Source organism: Tachypleus tridentatus, chromosome 9, assembly GCF_004210375.1.
Source record: "Tachypleus tridentatus isolate NWPU-2018 chromosome 9, ASM421037v1, whole genome shotgun sequence".
NCBI lineage: Eukaryota > Metazoa > Arthropoda > Merostomata > Xiphosura > Limulidae > Tachypleus > Tachypleus tridentatus.
This window is the reverse complement of record NC_134833.1, coordinates 40,474,673-40,490,823: the sequence shown is the minus strand read 5'-3', so window position 1 is coordinate 40,490,823 and position 16,151 is coordinate 40,474,673. Positions and strand designations below refer to the sequence as shown.

At 33.5% G+C, this 16,151-nt stretch overlaps 1 protein-coding gene across 12 annotated transcripts in view; it reads right to left on the bottom strand.

The window, feature by feature from the left end:
• LOC143225113 (CLIP-associating protein 1-B-like) overlaps window positions 1–16,151 on the bottom strand; it is a 183,557-nt gene that overhangs the window by 9,908 nt on the left and 157,498 nt on the right. For all 12 annotated transcript variants that reach the window (XM_076453911.1, XM_076453906.1, XM_076453907.1 and 9 more), the window contains 4 exons: window positions 10,873–10,997; window positions 7,821–8,163; window positions 3,443–3,515; window positions 908–956 (listed from right to left, as the gene is read on the bottom strand). In XM_076453911.1, coding sequence (XP_076310026.1) covers window positions 908–956; window positions 3,443–3,515; window positions 7,821–8,163; window positions 10,873–10,997 — 590 coding nt within the window. The remainder of the gene's footprint in view (window positions 1–907; window positions 957–3,442; window positions 3,516–7,820; window positions 8,164–10,872; window positions 10,998–16,151) is intronic.

The window sequence follows — 16,151 nt, the reverse complement described above, 5'->3', positions numbered from 1 at the left end:
TAAAAACAATAAACAGTACAAATCTAATGTTGTAAATAGTTTTACAGAAGTAGACCTCCATTAAGAAATATACATACATATAATGTCTCTTAAAGATTTCCTGTTCGTCAAGCATTGCAGTTTTAAAAGTTGCTTACAATTTGCACTTAATTACACAACAGGATCTTAATTTCTTACTACTGTGTTAGTTTCTCATTTGTTCATAATTATTGACCCTAAAATGATATAAGTGTTGATGTATTATGTTTAGTTTAATTTTAAGCAAAATAATGTAAACACTTTCTTGTTTTCAAAAGAAAAGCTGATTCTTTAATAGATTGCTTAGGCAGAGTATTCATGATGAAACTTTGTAGAATAGATGGCAACTGCCTGTTGTGGAGACACAAATATAGAGGACAACATTTCGAAAGTCTTCCACCTTTTGTTTTCAGGTTAGTGTGCATGTAAGTTGAATCTACATGAAATCTCTCCTCCAATCAGAAACACTGATAATCCAACCAATCATAACACACTCTCCACAATCCACCAGGACACTATAAAAGACTGACAACACCAACACCTACACACACACACACTGACCTGAAGAAGAAAGGCAGAAGACTCTAAATGTTTCCCTCTACACTTGTGTCTCCACAACAGGCAGTTGCCATCCATTCTACAAAGTTTCTTGAAAAAAGCTAGTTTTATTTTCAACTATTTGGATTTCAAAAATTTAATTAAATGTTGGAATGTACTTAAAAAAAACAAAAACTCATATTTTCTAGTTTTGCCACCACAGTTAATTCCAAAATATGTAGTACACATTTTTTTACAACATTTATCCGATATATTTATTAACCGTGCCATTATTCAAAGTTTAAAGTAAAGGAAAAAAAGATTTAAAATGCTCATTACCACCCAAACATACCTGGTGTTGCGATTGTTAAGTTCTGTGACAATATTTGAAAAAACAGAATCTGAAAAAGAAATAAAATTTATGAAAATAATACTTGTACTGATGCTAATACACTAGTACTAATTAAAAAACAAACAAAATTAACTAACAGATTTTGCAAAGTAACAAAATTAAAATTATTGCATTAATGGTGACATGAATACTAAATTCAATAAAATTTATTACTGAAAGATAATTTTGAGTCAAAAACTATTATTGATCATCAGTTTGTGTGCAGTTAAGTACAGAGCTACACAAAGATCTTTCTGTGCTCTACCCACCATGGGTATCAATACCTGGTTTCTTGCACTTAGTCTGCAGACATATTGCTATGCTGCTTGGGGGACATATCATTGGTGAAACATTATGAAGAAATAAAAAAAAATTCATATGAAGTTATTTTCATATATAATATTAAAAAATAATTGGTTGTTATGAGTAATTAAAATATAGAATATTACTCACATTTATTCAACTTTTACAGGAACTAAAAATTACATATAACCTTAAAACTAACTAAAGGCTACAATAAAAGTTAACACAGTAAAACCTATCCAAGCCAGAAACTGCATAGGGCAGAAATATCAAACCTTTGCAGCATTATCTTAACTTAAGATTTCTCTTATAAAAGGCCCTCTATATGGCAGAACCTGCATAACACAGACAGAAAACTATCTATCACCTACTTCATCTATCAACAAGTAGAATTTGAACCTGAGGAAGGCAGAAAAAGTTTCTGATTAAATATTAATTTCTTTAAATATTAATAAATTCTCAAACATTTTGTTACAGTAAGTATTGGTTAAATATATTCTGTTCTTTTTTCTGCCTTCATTATTTCAGAGGTTGCTATTTGAAAGAATGATTGACTGTACTTTTGGTTGTATTTGCTGATGGAAAACTAGAGAAACCATGGGTAATAGGTAAAAGTGAAAATCTGCACTGTTTCAAAAATTTAAGGAAGAATCAACTTCCTGTGGAATGGAAAGCAAATAATAAAGTGTGGATTACAAGAGCTATATTCAAGGAATTTTTGAACAAATTAAACAAAAGAATAGAACAACAAAATAGGAATATTCTACTTTTCATACATAATGCAAGTTGTTACCCAAAGGCTCATCTTTTAAATGCTCATTTAGTCTTTCTACCTCCATGTACAACATCAGTTCTACAGCCACTAGATAATGGAATTATACAGTGTATAAAATTGAAATGCAGAAAACTGATGCTTCAGCAGATTATTGCAAACATGGACGACTGTAAGACAGCATCTGAAATGACCGTGAAAACTGACGTGTTAGATGCAATTGCATTTTAAGTCATTCAATTAAGTGCTTTTGAAACTGTGGATTTATTCTTGATAATGGTGGAGATTGTGGAGTTGTTTGTTATGACGATTCTAGTGAAATCCAAACTCTGACTGAGAAGATTGATGCAGATTATTCTGTAAATGTGTAAATAAAGTTTTGTGAACGTTGACAAGAATGTTTTAACAGAAACTGATGAAATTGATATGAAATAGAATTGCAAGATGGTAACAGTGTAAGAGATTCACAAGATGAACAAAATGGAAAATATAGTGAGCAAAAATGAAGTTACAAAAAGGCTGTAGTAAAAAAAATGAAATAGTTAAAATTGGACACTTTCTTCAAATAAATTTGATTAAGTTTTTGTGTACTTATGTATATTTTAAATGTCTGTCTATTTTTGTTCTTATTCTAATAAATAGCATGAACAGTATAATAACTTTATTAATAAATGTCTTACTTCCTTTGAGTCTAGTCAAAAATTATATATAATTAAGGAAATATGTTCACTATCTAAGCCAGAAATTTTATTTGATTTCATGTGATTCCACCTTAGACAGGTTTTACTATATATTATTACTGCAAGATAAACAATGGAGTTCTATAGAACCATAAAAATAATAAGCTATGTTTTTGGAACAGAATGTTAATACAAGGACTCGGAAACTAGATTCAACAGTTTTGTGCATCCTTTTCAGTCCTACACAGTCATCTGGAAAGAAATATGTCCACAAAGTTTAGGTGGTACCTGATCAAGAAATTCTTTTAAGGCAAATATGGTTAGGGAACAATTCAGGTTGAAATGGCCTTCAAAAGTGTTAATGTTTGGTATCCATTTAATAATAAAGCTTTGAACAATTCTTTGTTTCATGTAGTTATTGATTATATTATTTTGGCTAATTACCACTCTATTAATTGGAAAAGTCTCTTGTTCATTTAGTTATTTTTTTTTATTAAAGTTTAGCAGTTTAAGTTAATAACATTTAACTTTGATAAGATAAATTATTCTAAGCCAGAAAATCTGATTAAATATCACAGCAAGGCTAATAGTACATTTAACATTACATTTTAACTGGGATATCTAATGCACACTTTTAAAAACAATTTACTGTAGTATCATTACAGTTCCTTGTTTACAGCTTACAACAGAAACTGTGCAGTGCATACGTAACAGCGCTCCAAATACATCCAAGCAACTTACCATCTTCAATTTCACTTTCATGATTAACACCAGGTTCTAATAGTGCATTTTTATCCACACCATTCTTGCCATCCTATAAAAATATAAGTGGTATAAAGTTTTGTGTCTTTTGAAAAGGAAAGATTATTTATATATCACAACAAAACAACAGATATAGAAGAACTGAAAAAATCAAAAGGTGGTGAGCATTAAGCTGTTATTATATAAACATCACTCAAGCAAATAACTATGGATTTATATGCAACTTTTCTGCCCAAATAGTGAACAATTTTTGTTTATAATATCAGAAAGTACCTAATCAGTAGAAAAGACATACTGATTAACTTTAATAATTACTTTTTCTTTGCCACCTTTAATTTTATTAACAGTTCCAAGACAAATACACACTTTTATAGTATCAGTGCCTTTTTTGCATCATTATAAAAATACAGTGGTACCTCGGTTCTTGAACTTAATCTATTACAGAAGGATGTTCGAAAATCGATTTGTTCAAAAACTGAATTAATTTTTCCCATAAGAAATACTGTAAATTAAATTAATCCGTTATAGACCAACAAAAATTATGCATTATGAAGCATTTTAAGTAAAAATATTGCTTATTTATACCTGTATGATACTACTTACATGCATAAAGTGAACCACAAAAACTGTGAACACAATAAAAAAAACAATAAATGAAACTTTAACTGCACTTTACCTGTGCTGAGGAGAGCTGATAGTGTAAGAGAAAGGTGGTGAGGAATGGGAGAGTAGGAGGGTTATTATTGTTTGGAATGGGAATCACCTTCCATAAAAATGTCAGATAACTCTCCTTCTGGGGTTCTTTCTCTTTTCTGTCTCTTCGCACCACTACAACCTGCTTGAGATTTACTGGACCTATTTTTCATAAAAAACTTGTCTAATGAGGTTTGTTTCTGCCTGGCACCCTCCCCATGTCTCACCACACTATGTATGCCACTTCTCTTCCTAAATTTTTCAAACCACCCCCTACTAGCCTTAAAGGCATCACTTGTATCAGCACTCATTCCAGGGGTGTTTTTCAGGAAGTCAGCATGCAACTGCTTTGCTTTCTCACAAATGATGGTCTCAGAAATGCTATCACCAGCTAACTGTTTTTCATTTACCCAAATCAACAACAGTTTTTCTACCTCTTCTATTGTTTGTGATCTTTGTTTCATAAGCACTGTGACTCCTTTTGCAACATCAGCTCCTTTGATGACCTCTATTTTTCAGTATGGTGCAGACTGTAGACTTTGCCATACCATACTGTGTAGCAAGGTCAGACACGCGAACACCACTCTCATACTTCGCTATGAGGTCTTTTTTCACCTCTATTGTGGCTCTAACAACTTTTCTTTTCTCTTTCATTATCCTTCTTTGACCCCATGGTGGCTTATTTAATCAGAATATTTAGAAAAACAACAACAAAAGAAAAACGAGAACGTTCACAGCAGATTTTAGTGGGGGTGTGGACTGAGCGACAGGTGCGGGTAAAATGTTTTGGGCAAGCTTGGCGTGGGTTGAAAATGATTGAAGAGTCGTTCGGGTCATCAGTCGGGTTATTTGGGGGTTTGGGCCACAACAGCTTGGTTTGGAAACTGAGTTTATGTTCGACAACCAAGACATTTTTTTTCTCAAACAATATGTTTGAAAACCAAATTGTTCGAGAAGGGAGTCATTCGAGAACCGAAGTACCACTGTACTTTAATGTAAAAACTGTAGAACATTATCTAATGTTAAGTAAAATTTGAAGAAGTAAATGCTAATAGCACAGTAAGAGACGTTTGATTTGAAAATTATCTACACAAAAACCTGCTATTCTACTTAAACTTTTTTTGTAATCTTAACAATTACTATTGCAACCACTTTTAACTACACAAAACATGATAATGTTTCCAAATATTATCAAGTTTATAAAATGTTTTAGGTATAAACCCAGGAACTCAATGTTAGCATTGTCACTATTCACATACAGCTGTATATATCCAATTTTGTGAAATTGAATATGAATATAACTTTGTGATGCTAGGTCCAGCAGAGTATATAAAAAACTTTTAGGCACACTGAAGATTTAATAGCAACAAGTAATAAAGATACTGCTTTACAATTTACTCAATGGCCTACAACAGTCAAATTCTGTAAGTTATAAATGACTATTTTAATAATTATAATTTAAGAATTATCATTATTATATTAAACATAGACCAACTCATGGTTTCCTCAACACAAAGGAACTATAATTTTCCAATACATTTAAGATGTACAAGAACTAGAAATGTTTGATGTTTCTTCCTGTTTAATATCAATTCAGTGATACATATATTAATTTCAGACCAATATTAATTATCTTTCGATTATCAACATTTAATTCTTTGTTTACATTATTGTAGTCAATCTAAATTATTATAAATTAGCTCCATTTTTTATTTTACTTTCTTCAGATGAGCAAGGATTATTTATAAGTTACAGATGTATTCTCAAAGCTGTATGTGTTTTCTTACACAGGGTGTTTGGAAAGTCACTGTGCAGTTTTGTAATCATATTTTATTCAGTCTATTTCAAGCCAAAAACTGATAGCAGTGTTTAGAAACAAAATAAGAAGGATCCAGGCTTGTATTGATGCAAACGAGGGTCACTTTCAACATTATTTATAATTATCATTCATATTTACCTCCTGTATTCTATATTGAAACATATCTGTTAATAAATATACAAGTGCACAGTGACTTTCCGAACACCCTGTACTACTGAACCTAGTACTTCTGTGGTACAATGGCTAAGGGCAGTCACACAAGTTTCAATGCAATGAATAATACAATACATATGTATAGAAATTGATAAATGGTACAAATAAAGTCACTTTTCACATAAATAATGAAACTACATACACTATAATCAAGACTGTCCTGAGAGAAAGATATTAATAAGTAAATTTCATATTTGTCTTAATGTTAAATGGCCAAATTGTATTCTTATAGCTTAATGAATGAAATATACATTTCTAGTAATGCCTAATGCTCTACATTACTGGATGGATGCATTCCATATGAATGCCCCAAACATGTATAAAAATATAAAATAGTTTAATAATTGTGGCAACTAAGTAAGTACCAATAACTTTAATAACACTTCCTCGCTTGAGAAACTTACTATTTTCAAATATTGCAAGTTTAACCTACATTAACTGTTATCTGGTGATTAAAATTCAAATATAACAAGATAAATAAGATTTCCAAATTCCAAGCCAAAGGAATTCAAGAACAGTTAGTTTGTCATAATATTTACAATTTATTTTATGGGGTTTTACTGCTTAAAATACCATATTTTAGCTAGAATGGTTTTATTTACCATGTCACAAAATGAGTATCTAACACATCAATAAACAAAAACCCCTGAACCATTACAGGATATAATACAGCTTGGTTAAAAGGCCAAACATTGCAACACATTGTGTTCAAATACTTACCTGTGTGTTAATGAGCAACATCAGAAGAAAGCATGAAGTGTAAAACATCTTATCAAAGATGCCTCATATCAACAATACTTTAATTATCTTTGCCATGATGGTTTATTTATTTAACTTCAAAAATTAATTAGTACTTTATAGCACTGTACCATACAGTATGGTTGAAAAACCAAAAATTTTTAACAGTTTTTTAGTATTTAATAATTTCACAAGTGAATAATGTAGACAAGTCAGAAAATATTTAATTTTAATTTTATGGCTCATAGTTTCAAACAGAATTAAATTATAACTATTGCAATACAATCTAAGTAAAATAAAATGTTATATCACAATGAATCTAAGTTGTGATAAATGTTACTTTTATAAAGTAATTCTAACTTTGCAATCTCTGAAAGAATACAATATAAAAATATTTGTAGTAACTTTTGCAAGTGATATCACAAATGTAGAAACACACAAAAATACAATAAAATACTGGTAACTTTCATAAATGGGTCTGTTCACAAATATACCAAAAACTTTGTAAAATATTCCTCATACAATGAGTTGTAACATTTTTACATATCTGGAAACAAGTTAGAAATGTAATCCAATCATAGATACAGCATGTGTTATAAATAAGGTATTGGAAGTGAACCATGTTTTTGAAGAAAGTGTTTTTAGTTTGTTTACAATTCATTGGAAGTAAGATATTACTTCTAAATTCCTTTTTATGCTTGGATATTGCTGATATATTTAGTTCAACTACACATAAAAATTAAATTCTGAAAAGTTTTAAAAACATGATTTAACTTTAATTTTAGAAAAATGTTGATGTTCTTGAGAGAACCATTAAAAGCTTAGAAAAAATGATAAATCATCCATCAATATGAAAATCCTGATACAAATTTGGGTAACAATTTCATACAAAACCTGTTCTTTATAATGAGTTGGAGAGTATTCAAATGGAGAACATTTAGGAGACTGCATCCTGAAATATTTTATGCGGTCTTGCACTAAATCTTGCCTTCCATCAGGAACTGAAGAGTGACTAATGCCAGAATCCTGTGAAACTGAATCTCTTATCCAGGCATCTTTTATCTTCTGCTTGTTGTCTCTACTATTAAAATCTTTTTCACATGTGTCAAGACTATACTTCTGAATTTCTGCAGAGGTCATCCTTAATGAATTGTAAATTTCTTCAGGATTTAGAGACTCTGTGTCCTCATAGCTGAGCAAGTGGTCCTGAGGCGTTCCAGATCTACTCCTGATAAATCTGTGCAATGTTTAACAAGAAGAAGAGTCAGGACTGATTCATTTACATTTATCAAACACAGTTAAATAGCTTATCACACCACATAACGAGTCAGGACTGTTTCATTTACATTTATCAAACACAGTTAAATAGCTTATCACATCACGTAATGAGTCAGGACTGATTCATTTACATTTATTAAACACAGTTAAATAACTTATCACACCACGTAATGATAAGGACGTCAGGACTGTTTCATTTACATATATTAAACACAGTTAAATAGCTTATCACACCACGTAATGAGTCAGGACTGATTCATTTACATTTATCAAACACAGTTAAATAACTTATCACACAACACAATGAGTCAGGACTGTTTCATTTACACTTATAAAATACAGTTAAATGTTTTATCACACCATGTAATAAGAAAGACATTCCAATGCAAGTTGGTCAGGAGATTAAGGAGCTTCGGATTGCATTTTTGTCTTCATAAAATTATTTATGAGCATCTTGGTTTATTGATTAAAAATACAAAAAACAAAAGCTTGAAATTTATACAACTTTGTAGAGTACTTTTTAGTTATCAGGTCATCCCATAAGTAATGTCTGAAAATTTAATACAGAAAGTGCATCATCATTTCTGTCTTTGTAGAAGGCTTTAATGACTAAAATATGTAATAGGATGTGTATAAAAATGTTCAGACAAATAAAAGAAACTAACCAAACTCCACTTTTTCAGATCATTAATCAAATAAAACATGAGATGGATGTGTCAGAGGAGCACATTAGACATATAATGTTTTATGAGTTTAAAAAAGGCAAAGTGCAGCAGAAACTACATGAAACATTCAAGGTGTTTATGGTGCAGAATTTCTCAGTGAAAGAAAATGTCGAAGGTGATTTCAGAAGTCCAGATCAGGTGACTACAGCTTAAGTGATGCGCCACGTTCAGGTCATTCAGTTGAGTTTAATGATGACTTGCTGCTGGCTGCACTTGATGAAGATTGAGCTATAACAACTAGCACAGAAGCTTAATTCAACCAATTAAACTTTTAACCATCATCTGCAACAGCTTTGAAAGGTGTAAAAACTTGGAAAATGCGTCACCCCCATGATTTGATAGAAGCCAACTTTAGAGCAAGAGTGGACATTTTCATTTCTCTGCACTCTCATGAACATAACTCACCTTTTTTTGGACAGGTTAGTGATTGGAGATAAAAAATGGATATTTTATAAAAATGTTAAGTGCTGAAGACAATGACTCAGTGCAGGTAAACTGGTTAAAGCACAGCTCAAAATGGAACCCCACCCTAGGAATGTCTTGTGAAGGATTTGGTGGGATATTATTGGTGTGATCCACTTTGAGTTGCTGTCATTCAATGTCACGATTACATCAGGCTTCTATTGTTAACAATTAGAGTGTTTGAATGTTGTGCTAAAAGAAAAGGAGCCCACTTTGATCAACTGTAAAGGTGTGTTACACCAGGATAACACACAGCCCCACACAGCAAGGATCACATCTGCAAAGATTGAAGAGCTAGACTGGGAAAACTTCCACATCCTCCTTATTCTCCAGGCCTTGCCCCATTTGACTATTATCTATTCCAAAGTTAGATGAACTATTTTGATGGGAAAGAGCTTGGAATACACGAAGATGCCAAAACTACCTTCTCTACATTCCTTTCCTCCAAACTCCAAGAATTTTATAGAAGTGGCATTCAGAAGCTTGTGAATTGTTGACAAAAAGTAATTAATAATCATGAAACATACATTACTGATTAAATAACATTAAAAGCATTTGAAATCCTTTCTTTTTCTGAACCTAAAATCGGGCATTACTTTAGGAATGACCTGATATTAGGATACTTCACAAAATGACCAAGCTTTCCAATTACTGACTTTATTGTATTTATGACAGAAAAGTAAAGCACTGGAAGATGTTGAGAACAACACAATTTATGTTTCACACATATACTAACTGAAAAATTGATTTTCAAATAACATTAATACTGGTATTTGACAGTCTCTCAAAGCCATGTTATAGATCAAAATTACATAAATTAGACACTGCCATTCATAATTTTGAGCTGCTAACAAGAAGGAGGTCAACATATCAACAAACAGCCTTCACTGCTGAATACTAAAAAATATATGATGTAATAAACATCAATGTATTACACAAATCCATAAAAATTCATTTTAAATTTTATTTTTGAAGATACATCATACTTTATTGGCATTACAGTAATCATTTTATAATGCTATACTACTAATAACACAACTAAAATAAATGGCTTGAACATAACACATCCTTATAGGAATCATCATACCTCTAAAATAACAGTTTGAGAGCAAAATCTTTAAATTATGTGATAAAGGTTTACTAACCTTAAGTCAACATCAATAGAGAATTTATAATGATTTTGTATGTTTTAAATCAAAAAATAAATAAAGAATTTCAATAAAGATAATAAAAAACATTTCACATTTGACTTGTCCAGGTCTAAGGTCAAAATGTAATACCTCTTAAAAATATTTCTTCAGAAGATAAGAAAAAGAATTTTACAACATAATTTTTATTAGAAAACAATGAATATTTTATGCTTAACTGGATCTTGAAAAACAAACAAACACAAAAATAGACCAGGAAAATACTTATTGTCTATAATATAAATGTGCTTCTTTCTTTTTCTCTCTCTCTCTCTTTTTTTTTTTAATACTGACCTAGCTGCACTGTTAGGAGAATGAAAAGTTGCTGTGATTGGACTGGGTGGACTTCTCATGTTGAAAGAAGAATTACTGTCTGTGCTCCCACGTCTTCTTGAGCTTAGTAACTTAAAAGCACTATCCTGGAAAGAATAATGAATAACCAATTAAAACAAAATCAATATAACTTATCTCTACAGTTCCACAAACCTGAACAATAATCACAGTCAAGGTACATTATGTTTTTATTTAAAAGTTATTTTGACTAGCAGAGTTGCAGAATGTTTAAAGAATTCACAAAAAAACAAGATTCAATCAACATTATTAACTTTATACTTGCTTTATATGTGCTAGAGGAGTTTTTAGCAATGACCAAACATAGGTCATACTGCTACCAATAACAGTCCAGTCACAGTACATTTATTAGTACATAATCCAGGTAGTATAATAAGTATGTTGTTTGTTTTTTATATTAATTATCTTCAGTGTGGCAGGTCACATCCAGCTATTCATAACTATACATTTTACTTTTCTGTGCAATAGCTTCAAATTAAAAGAGAGACTTATTTTAACAGAAATATGTATGAAAGATAAAAATACAGAAACTGGTAAAAATACAACAACCCAACAATAAACATAATTCAACATAGTATTACAACATGATTAATATAAACCTGAAACTGTTATAATAAAGATAAACCAAGCATACATCAGAAACTGTCTTCTATATTGAAGGTTTTTCTTATGTGATGCTATACTTCTAATAGGTATTGATTTGCTCCCAAGACATAACAAATAGGGTTAACATCCATATTTGGGTATAAAATGATGAATTTACATATTACAAAATGAACATTTTTGAATTTTGTAGCTTGTCTTACTAAAATTTAACATTAATTAGGTACTATGACTACATGCTTAATAAACAAACTTTATTTGATACTCTAATACACTTCCCCACTTCAAAGCTACAACCAGATTTTGGTTTGTTGGTTGGTTGTTTGGCATTTATTGGCTCAAAACTACTAGGCTATCTGTACCAAATAAGTACTAAAAAAATAAAAGTAAAATTATTAAAATACATAAAAGGGAATCATGTTAAAGTAAAATAAAGGGCAATTGTTGGTTGAATTAAAAACTTAAGTTAAATTAAAAAGGCCAATGGCTCTTAAAAATTTAAAAACACGACTGAGGCAGACAGTATTCACCACTGTCGATGATACTGTCCAATATCAGGGATGAACCCATGGTAAAATATGTCTAAAATGATGCCGTTGCTCACAGTCATAATGACAGCATGACACTAAAATGTAGTCTATTGTAACTTGAGTGTCACACAGACCACACACTGATCCATCAGCCCTAGATAAACAAAAATGTTTTGTGTTAAAAAGCTGTGACCAATGTGTAGCCCAGTGAGGACAACTTCCTCCTGTCAATCCTTATGGAAGCAAGATGGCCAAAGAGCAATCAAAGATTTGACCTAGAAAAGTTTGTCATATTGCTCAATCCAAGTCAACTGCCAACTAGCACAAAGCCAAGCCTTGAATATAGGGCCAAAGTCCATGCATGGAACACATACAGCAGTGATAGTACTAGTGCAGACAGACTTAGCTGTAGTGTCAGCTAGCTTGTTTCCATGAATACTGACATGATCCGGTACTCAGAATACTGGATAGAAGTAGATGATAAAGAGAAATGAGCCAGTCAGTTTTAAATAATGACAAGAACATGGTGAGAACTGAAGTGATTCCAGGGCCAGTGAAAAGCTAAAAGATTCAGTATAAATAGTACAGTTCATGTACTACATAGCTTTCACAAATGGCATACAATTCAGCACTGAACACAGAAAATGTAGAGGGGATCCTGTATGCAGCCACCAAACCAGAACAAACCATGGCAGAGCCCAGAGATACCTGATTTTGAACCATCTGTATAAATGGAAATGGAACGATGGTTCGAAAGATGTTCGGCCAATACAAGATAGTACTTCCAATCAGGAGTATCCACCCTTCTTCAGATGACCCAAAGAAAGGTAACAATCAGGGATGATAATAAATCATGGTAAAATGGGTTAACCAGTAGAGACAGACCCAATTCATCCAACTGTGCTGGACACAAAGGCCAGAAGAAACAATGGCAGACCATCTATTCTGAAAAAGCATGGCTCACTGAGGAAGGAAAACACAACCCCAGGTGGGATTGCTGTGGTAAGGATCGAAGTTTTGAAGTATATAATAAAGACAGTTGCAAATAGCAGAGGTGTAGAGGAGGTTCATGAGACTCAGTATACAAACTCCAGACTAGAGAAGTGCTGAAATATCCCATGTAGAGCTGAAGCCCCAGATGTTGAACAGCATCCAACATCTTCAAGGTTGAGATCCTGGCAGAACCATAGACCATGGACCTATAGTCAAATTTTGATCAAATGAGGGCACAACAGATCTTTAGCAAAGAAAACTGAACTGCTCCCAAAGAGGAGGAAGAGAGGACACAAAGGATATTCGGTGCCCTTGTACACTGTATGCATAACTGCTTGATGTGTAGAACAAAAGACAGTTTACAGTCAAATATAAACCCTAACAACTTTGCCTCAGGGACCATAGGAAGCACATCTTCTCCAAGACAGAGCTTGGGAACGGGGTGAATACCTCGTTGGTGGCAGAAGTGCATGCAGATGGTTTGAGAGAGAAAAAGAGAGAAGGTAAAACTGTTTGCTGTGGTCCACTTCAGTAAACAACTGAGAGCAATCTGTAGCTGCTGCTCAACAAACCTTATGTTCAACAATTGACATGAGATGTATATGTTGTTGACCACAGTCTGTTTGCATCTGTAGGGGTAGTTCTCCACTGATGGCATTAAACTTTATAATGTAAAAGTGTGACACTGAAGACAACTCTGAGAGGCTTCAAGTTCGTTCCTGTGGTAAAGGCCTGAAACTGCTGATCCTTTAAAAAATATTTAATAAAAATGGGCAAATGGCCATTCCACCCATACAAGTGGAGGTCTTGCAGGATGCCATACCTACACATAGTATCACAAGCCTTCAAGGTAAAAAACGTACAGAAACAACATGTTGTAATATAAGAACAGCTTTTCTGATTAACGTTTTAAAGTTGAATCAGGTGGTCTACAGTAAAGAACTGCCATCAGAACCCACAATGGGTGGGTGAGAGGACATTGCTTGATTCAAGGAACCAAACAAGATGAGCATTAACCATTTTCTCTAAGATCTTACAAAGACAGCTCACCAAGGCAACTGGATAGTAGTTTGAAAAAGTCTTGGGATCTGTACCAGGCTTAGAAAAAAGTAGGACAATAGCACTGCACCAATACCAGGAGAAACACTCTCCAGTCAGATCTGGTTAGAAACAGCCAGTATAGCAAGAGAGGCAGGAGAGAGAGGGAACAGTATCTTGTATTGAGTATCACCAGGTATGACCAATGTACTGCTAGATCGATGCAGAGCAAACTTGATTTCCACTAGTGTAAAAAGGCCATGAGTCTTGATGGCTAAAAAAAGTGGGAAATGAAGCAGAAGTGCTAGGTCCATGAGAAAAGCTTTCACCAAGAGTATCAGTGATGCTCCCAGCATCAGCAAATTCCTGGCCATCAGAGAGCAAGATTGTAAAGGCAGTGGAAGTATACTACCCATTGATCTTCTAAATCTCGTCCCATATGACTTGGGAACTGGTGGTAGAAGAGATGCTAGTTAGGAACTTAATCCAGAATTCCTTCTAGCTTTGATGTCCTACCTGCCAAGCATGCTGGAAAGCAATGTGGTTTGAAAGTGTGGGATACTTATGAAATGTCAACACCACCCAAGAGGGGATTATGCCCATTAAAATCCCCCAGGATTAAAAAGGAAGATAGCTACTGTTCAATGACAGCATAAAGAGCTGATTGATCATAGGTCTCTCCAAGAGGCAGGTAGGGAAAACAAACAGTGATAGAATGACCCAAGAAAACACAGATGGCTATGGCCACCAAGAGAGTATCGAGTGGCAAAGAAAGGTCAGGCACATGCTGATTGACCAGCAGTGCCATCCCTCCAGGCACTCATCCATCACACAACCTGTTATTTCTGTACAAAGAAAACTGCTGAAAGGTGACTGCTTCTGCAAATTTCAGAAATTCTTCCTGTAAGAAGAGACACAGAATGATAAGAAGCAATAAAATCCTTAATGTCATCTATATTCGAACAGAAACCTCAACAGTTCCATCGTATGAATGTGGCCATTTTTATTTAGGTGGAAAATGTTTCAGTTTATGACCACATTGCTTTTCTTTATTAGAAAGTCTTCTAACCTCCATGGATTCTGCCTTCAATTGATCAGGCAGGTCCCTGTCAGTAGAAGTAAAGTACAGCAACTGAGGTTGAGAATGAATAATAATTTGACATCTTGGGACCAAAGAAGATCACCCTGAGCATACACCAGAAGCCAAGGCTGAAGGAAATGGACCCAAGCAGTCACTAGAAGAATTGGTAGGTACATAGATTGGAATAGACGTTGACTAGTGTACTCTGTTAACCATGGAGGGCAAAAGACACTTCACATAGTTGGAGAATGACTCTAATGGAGGCACAGAAAGGTCTGTCTGTACTCCTACTGTAGCAGTGGAATGGAATGCAGCTGCATATGTTCACAATGGAGTGGTGGATAGTAACTTTCAAGCCTCAGGTAAGAAATGTCATGAATAGTTTTCAAAAGCTGTACCTCTTTTCTCCACCCAACAAGTGCAAGAATAAAAATAAGAGGAGTGAGAGCCACTACAATTAACACAGCGAGGGCCTATTTCCGCTCGTAGGCATCCAGGTCCTTGCAACTGCAATGAGCACATGTCAAAGAACCATGAGACGATACCTTTGAGTGACTGACCCATTGACACTGGGAACATCTCAGAGGGTTTAGAATATATGGTCATAGCTTACAATTTCAATAACCTGCCTTGATGGTGGCAGGTGGTTGTGGTGATGTAAATGTAAAAACTAGGACGCTAGTCAGCAGCATTATTCCATCTTTGAGAGTGTAGCTATGCCCTACTGCAAAAACTCCTTAAGTGTAGAAACCAGTTAGGATCTCTGATTTGGGGATATTCTTCAACCCCCCCCCTCAACAATAACTCCTTGTGATGAATTCAAAATAGCATAAAAAGGAAACTCAATGGGTATATCCTCAACAGCCTTCATGTGCAAGAGAAGTTCACTGTGTTTTGGAGTGAATGTTTCCACCAAAATGTACACAAAACATAGCTTTTTAGTGACTTAAAAGAGCCAGAAATCTCCTTTAGTCCCT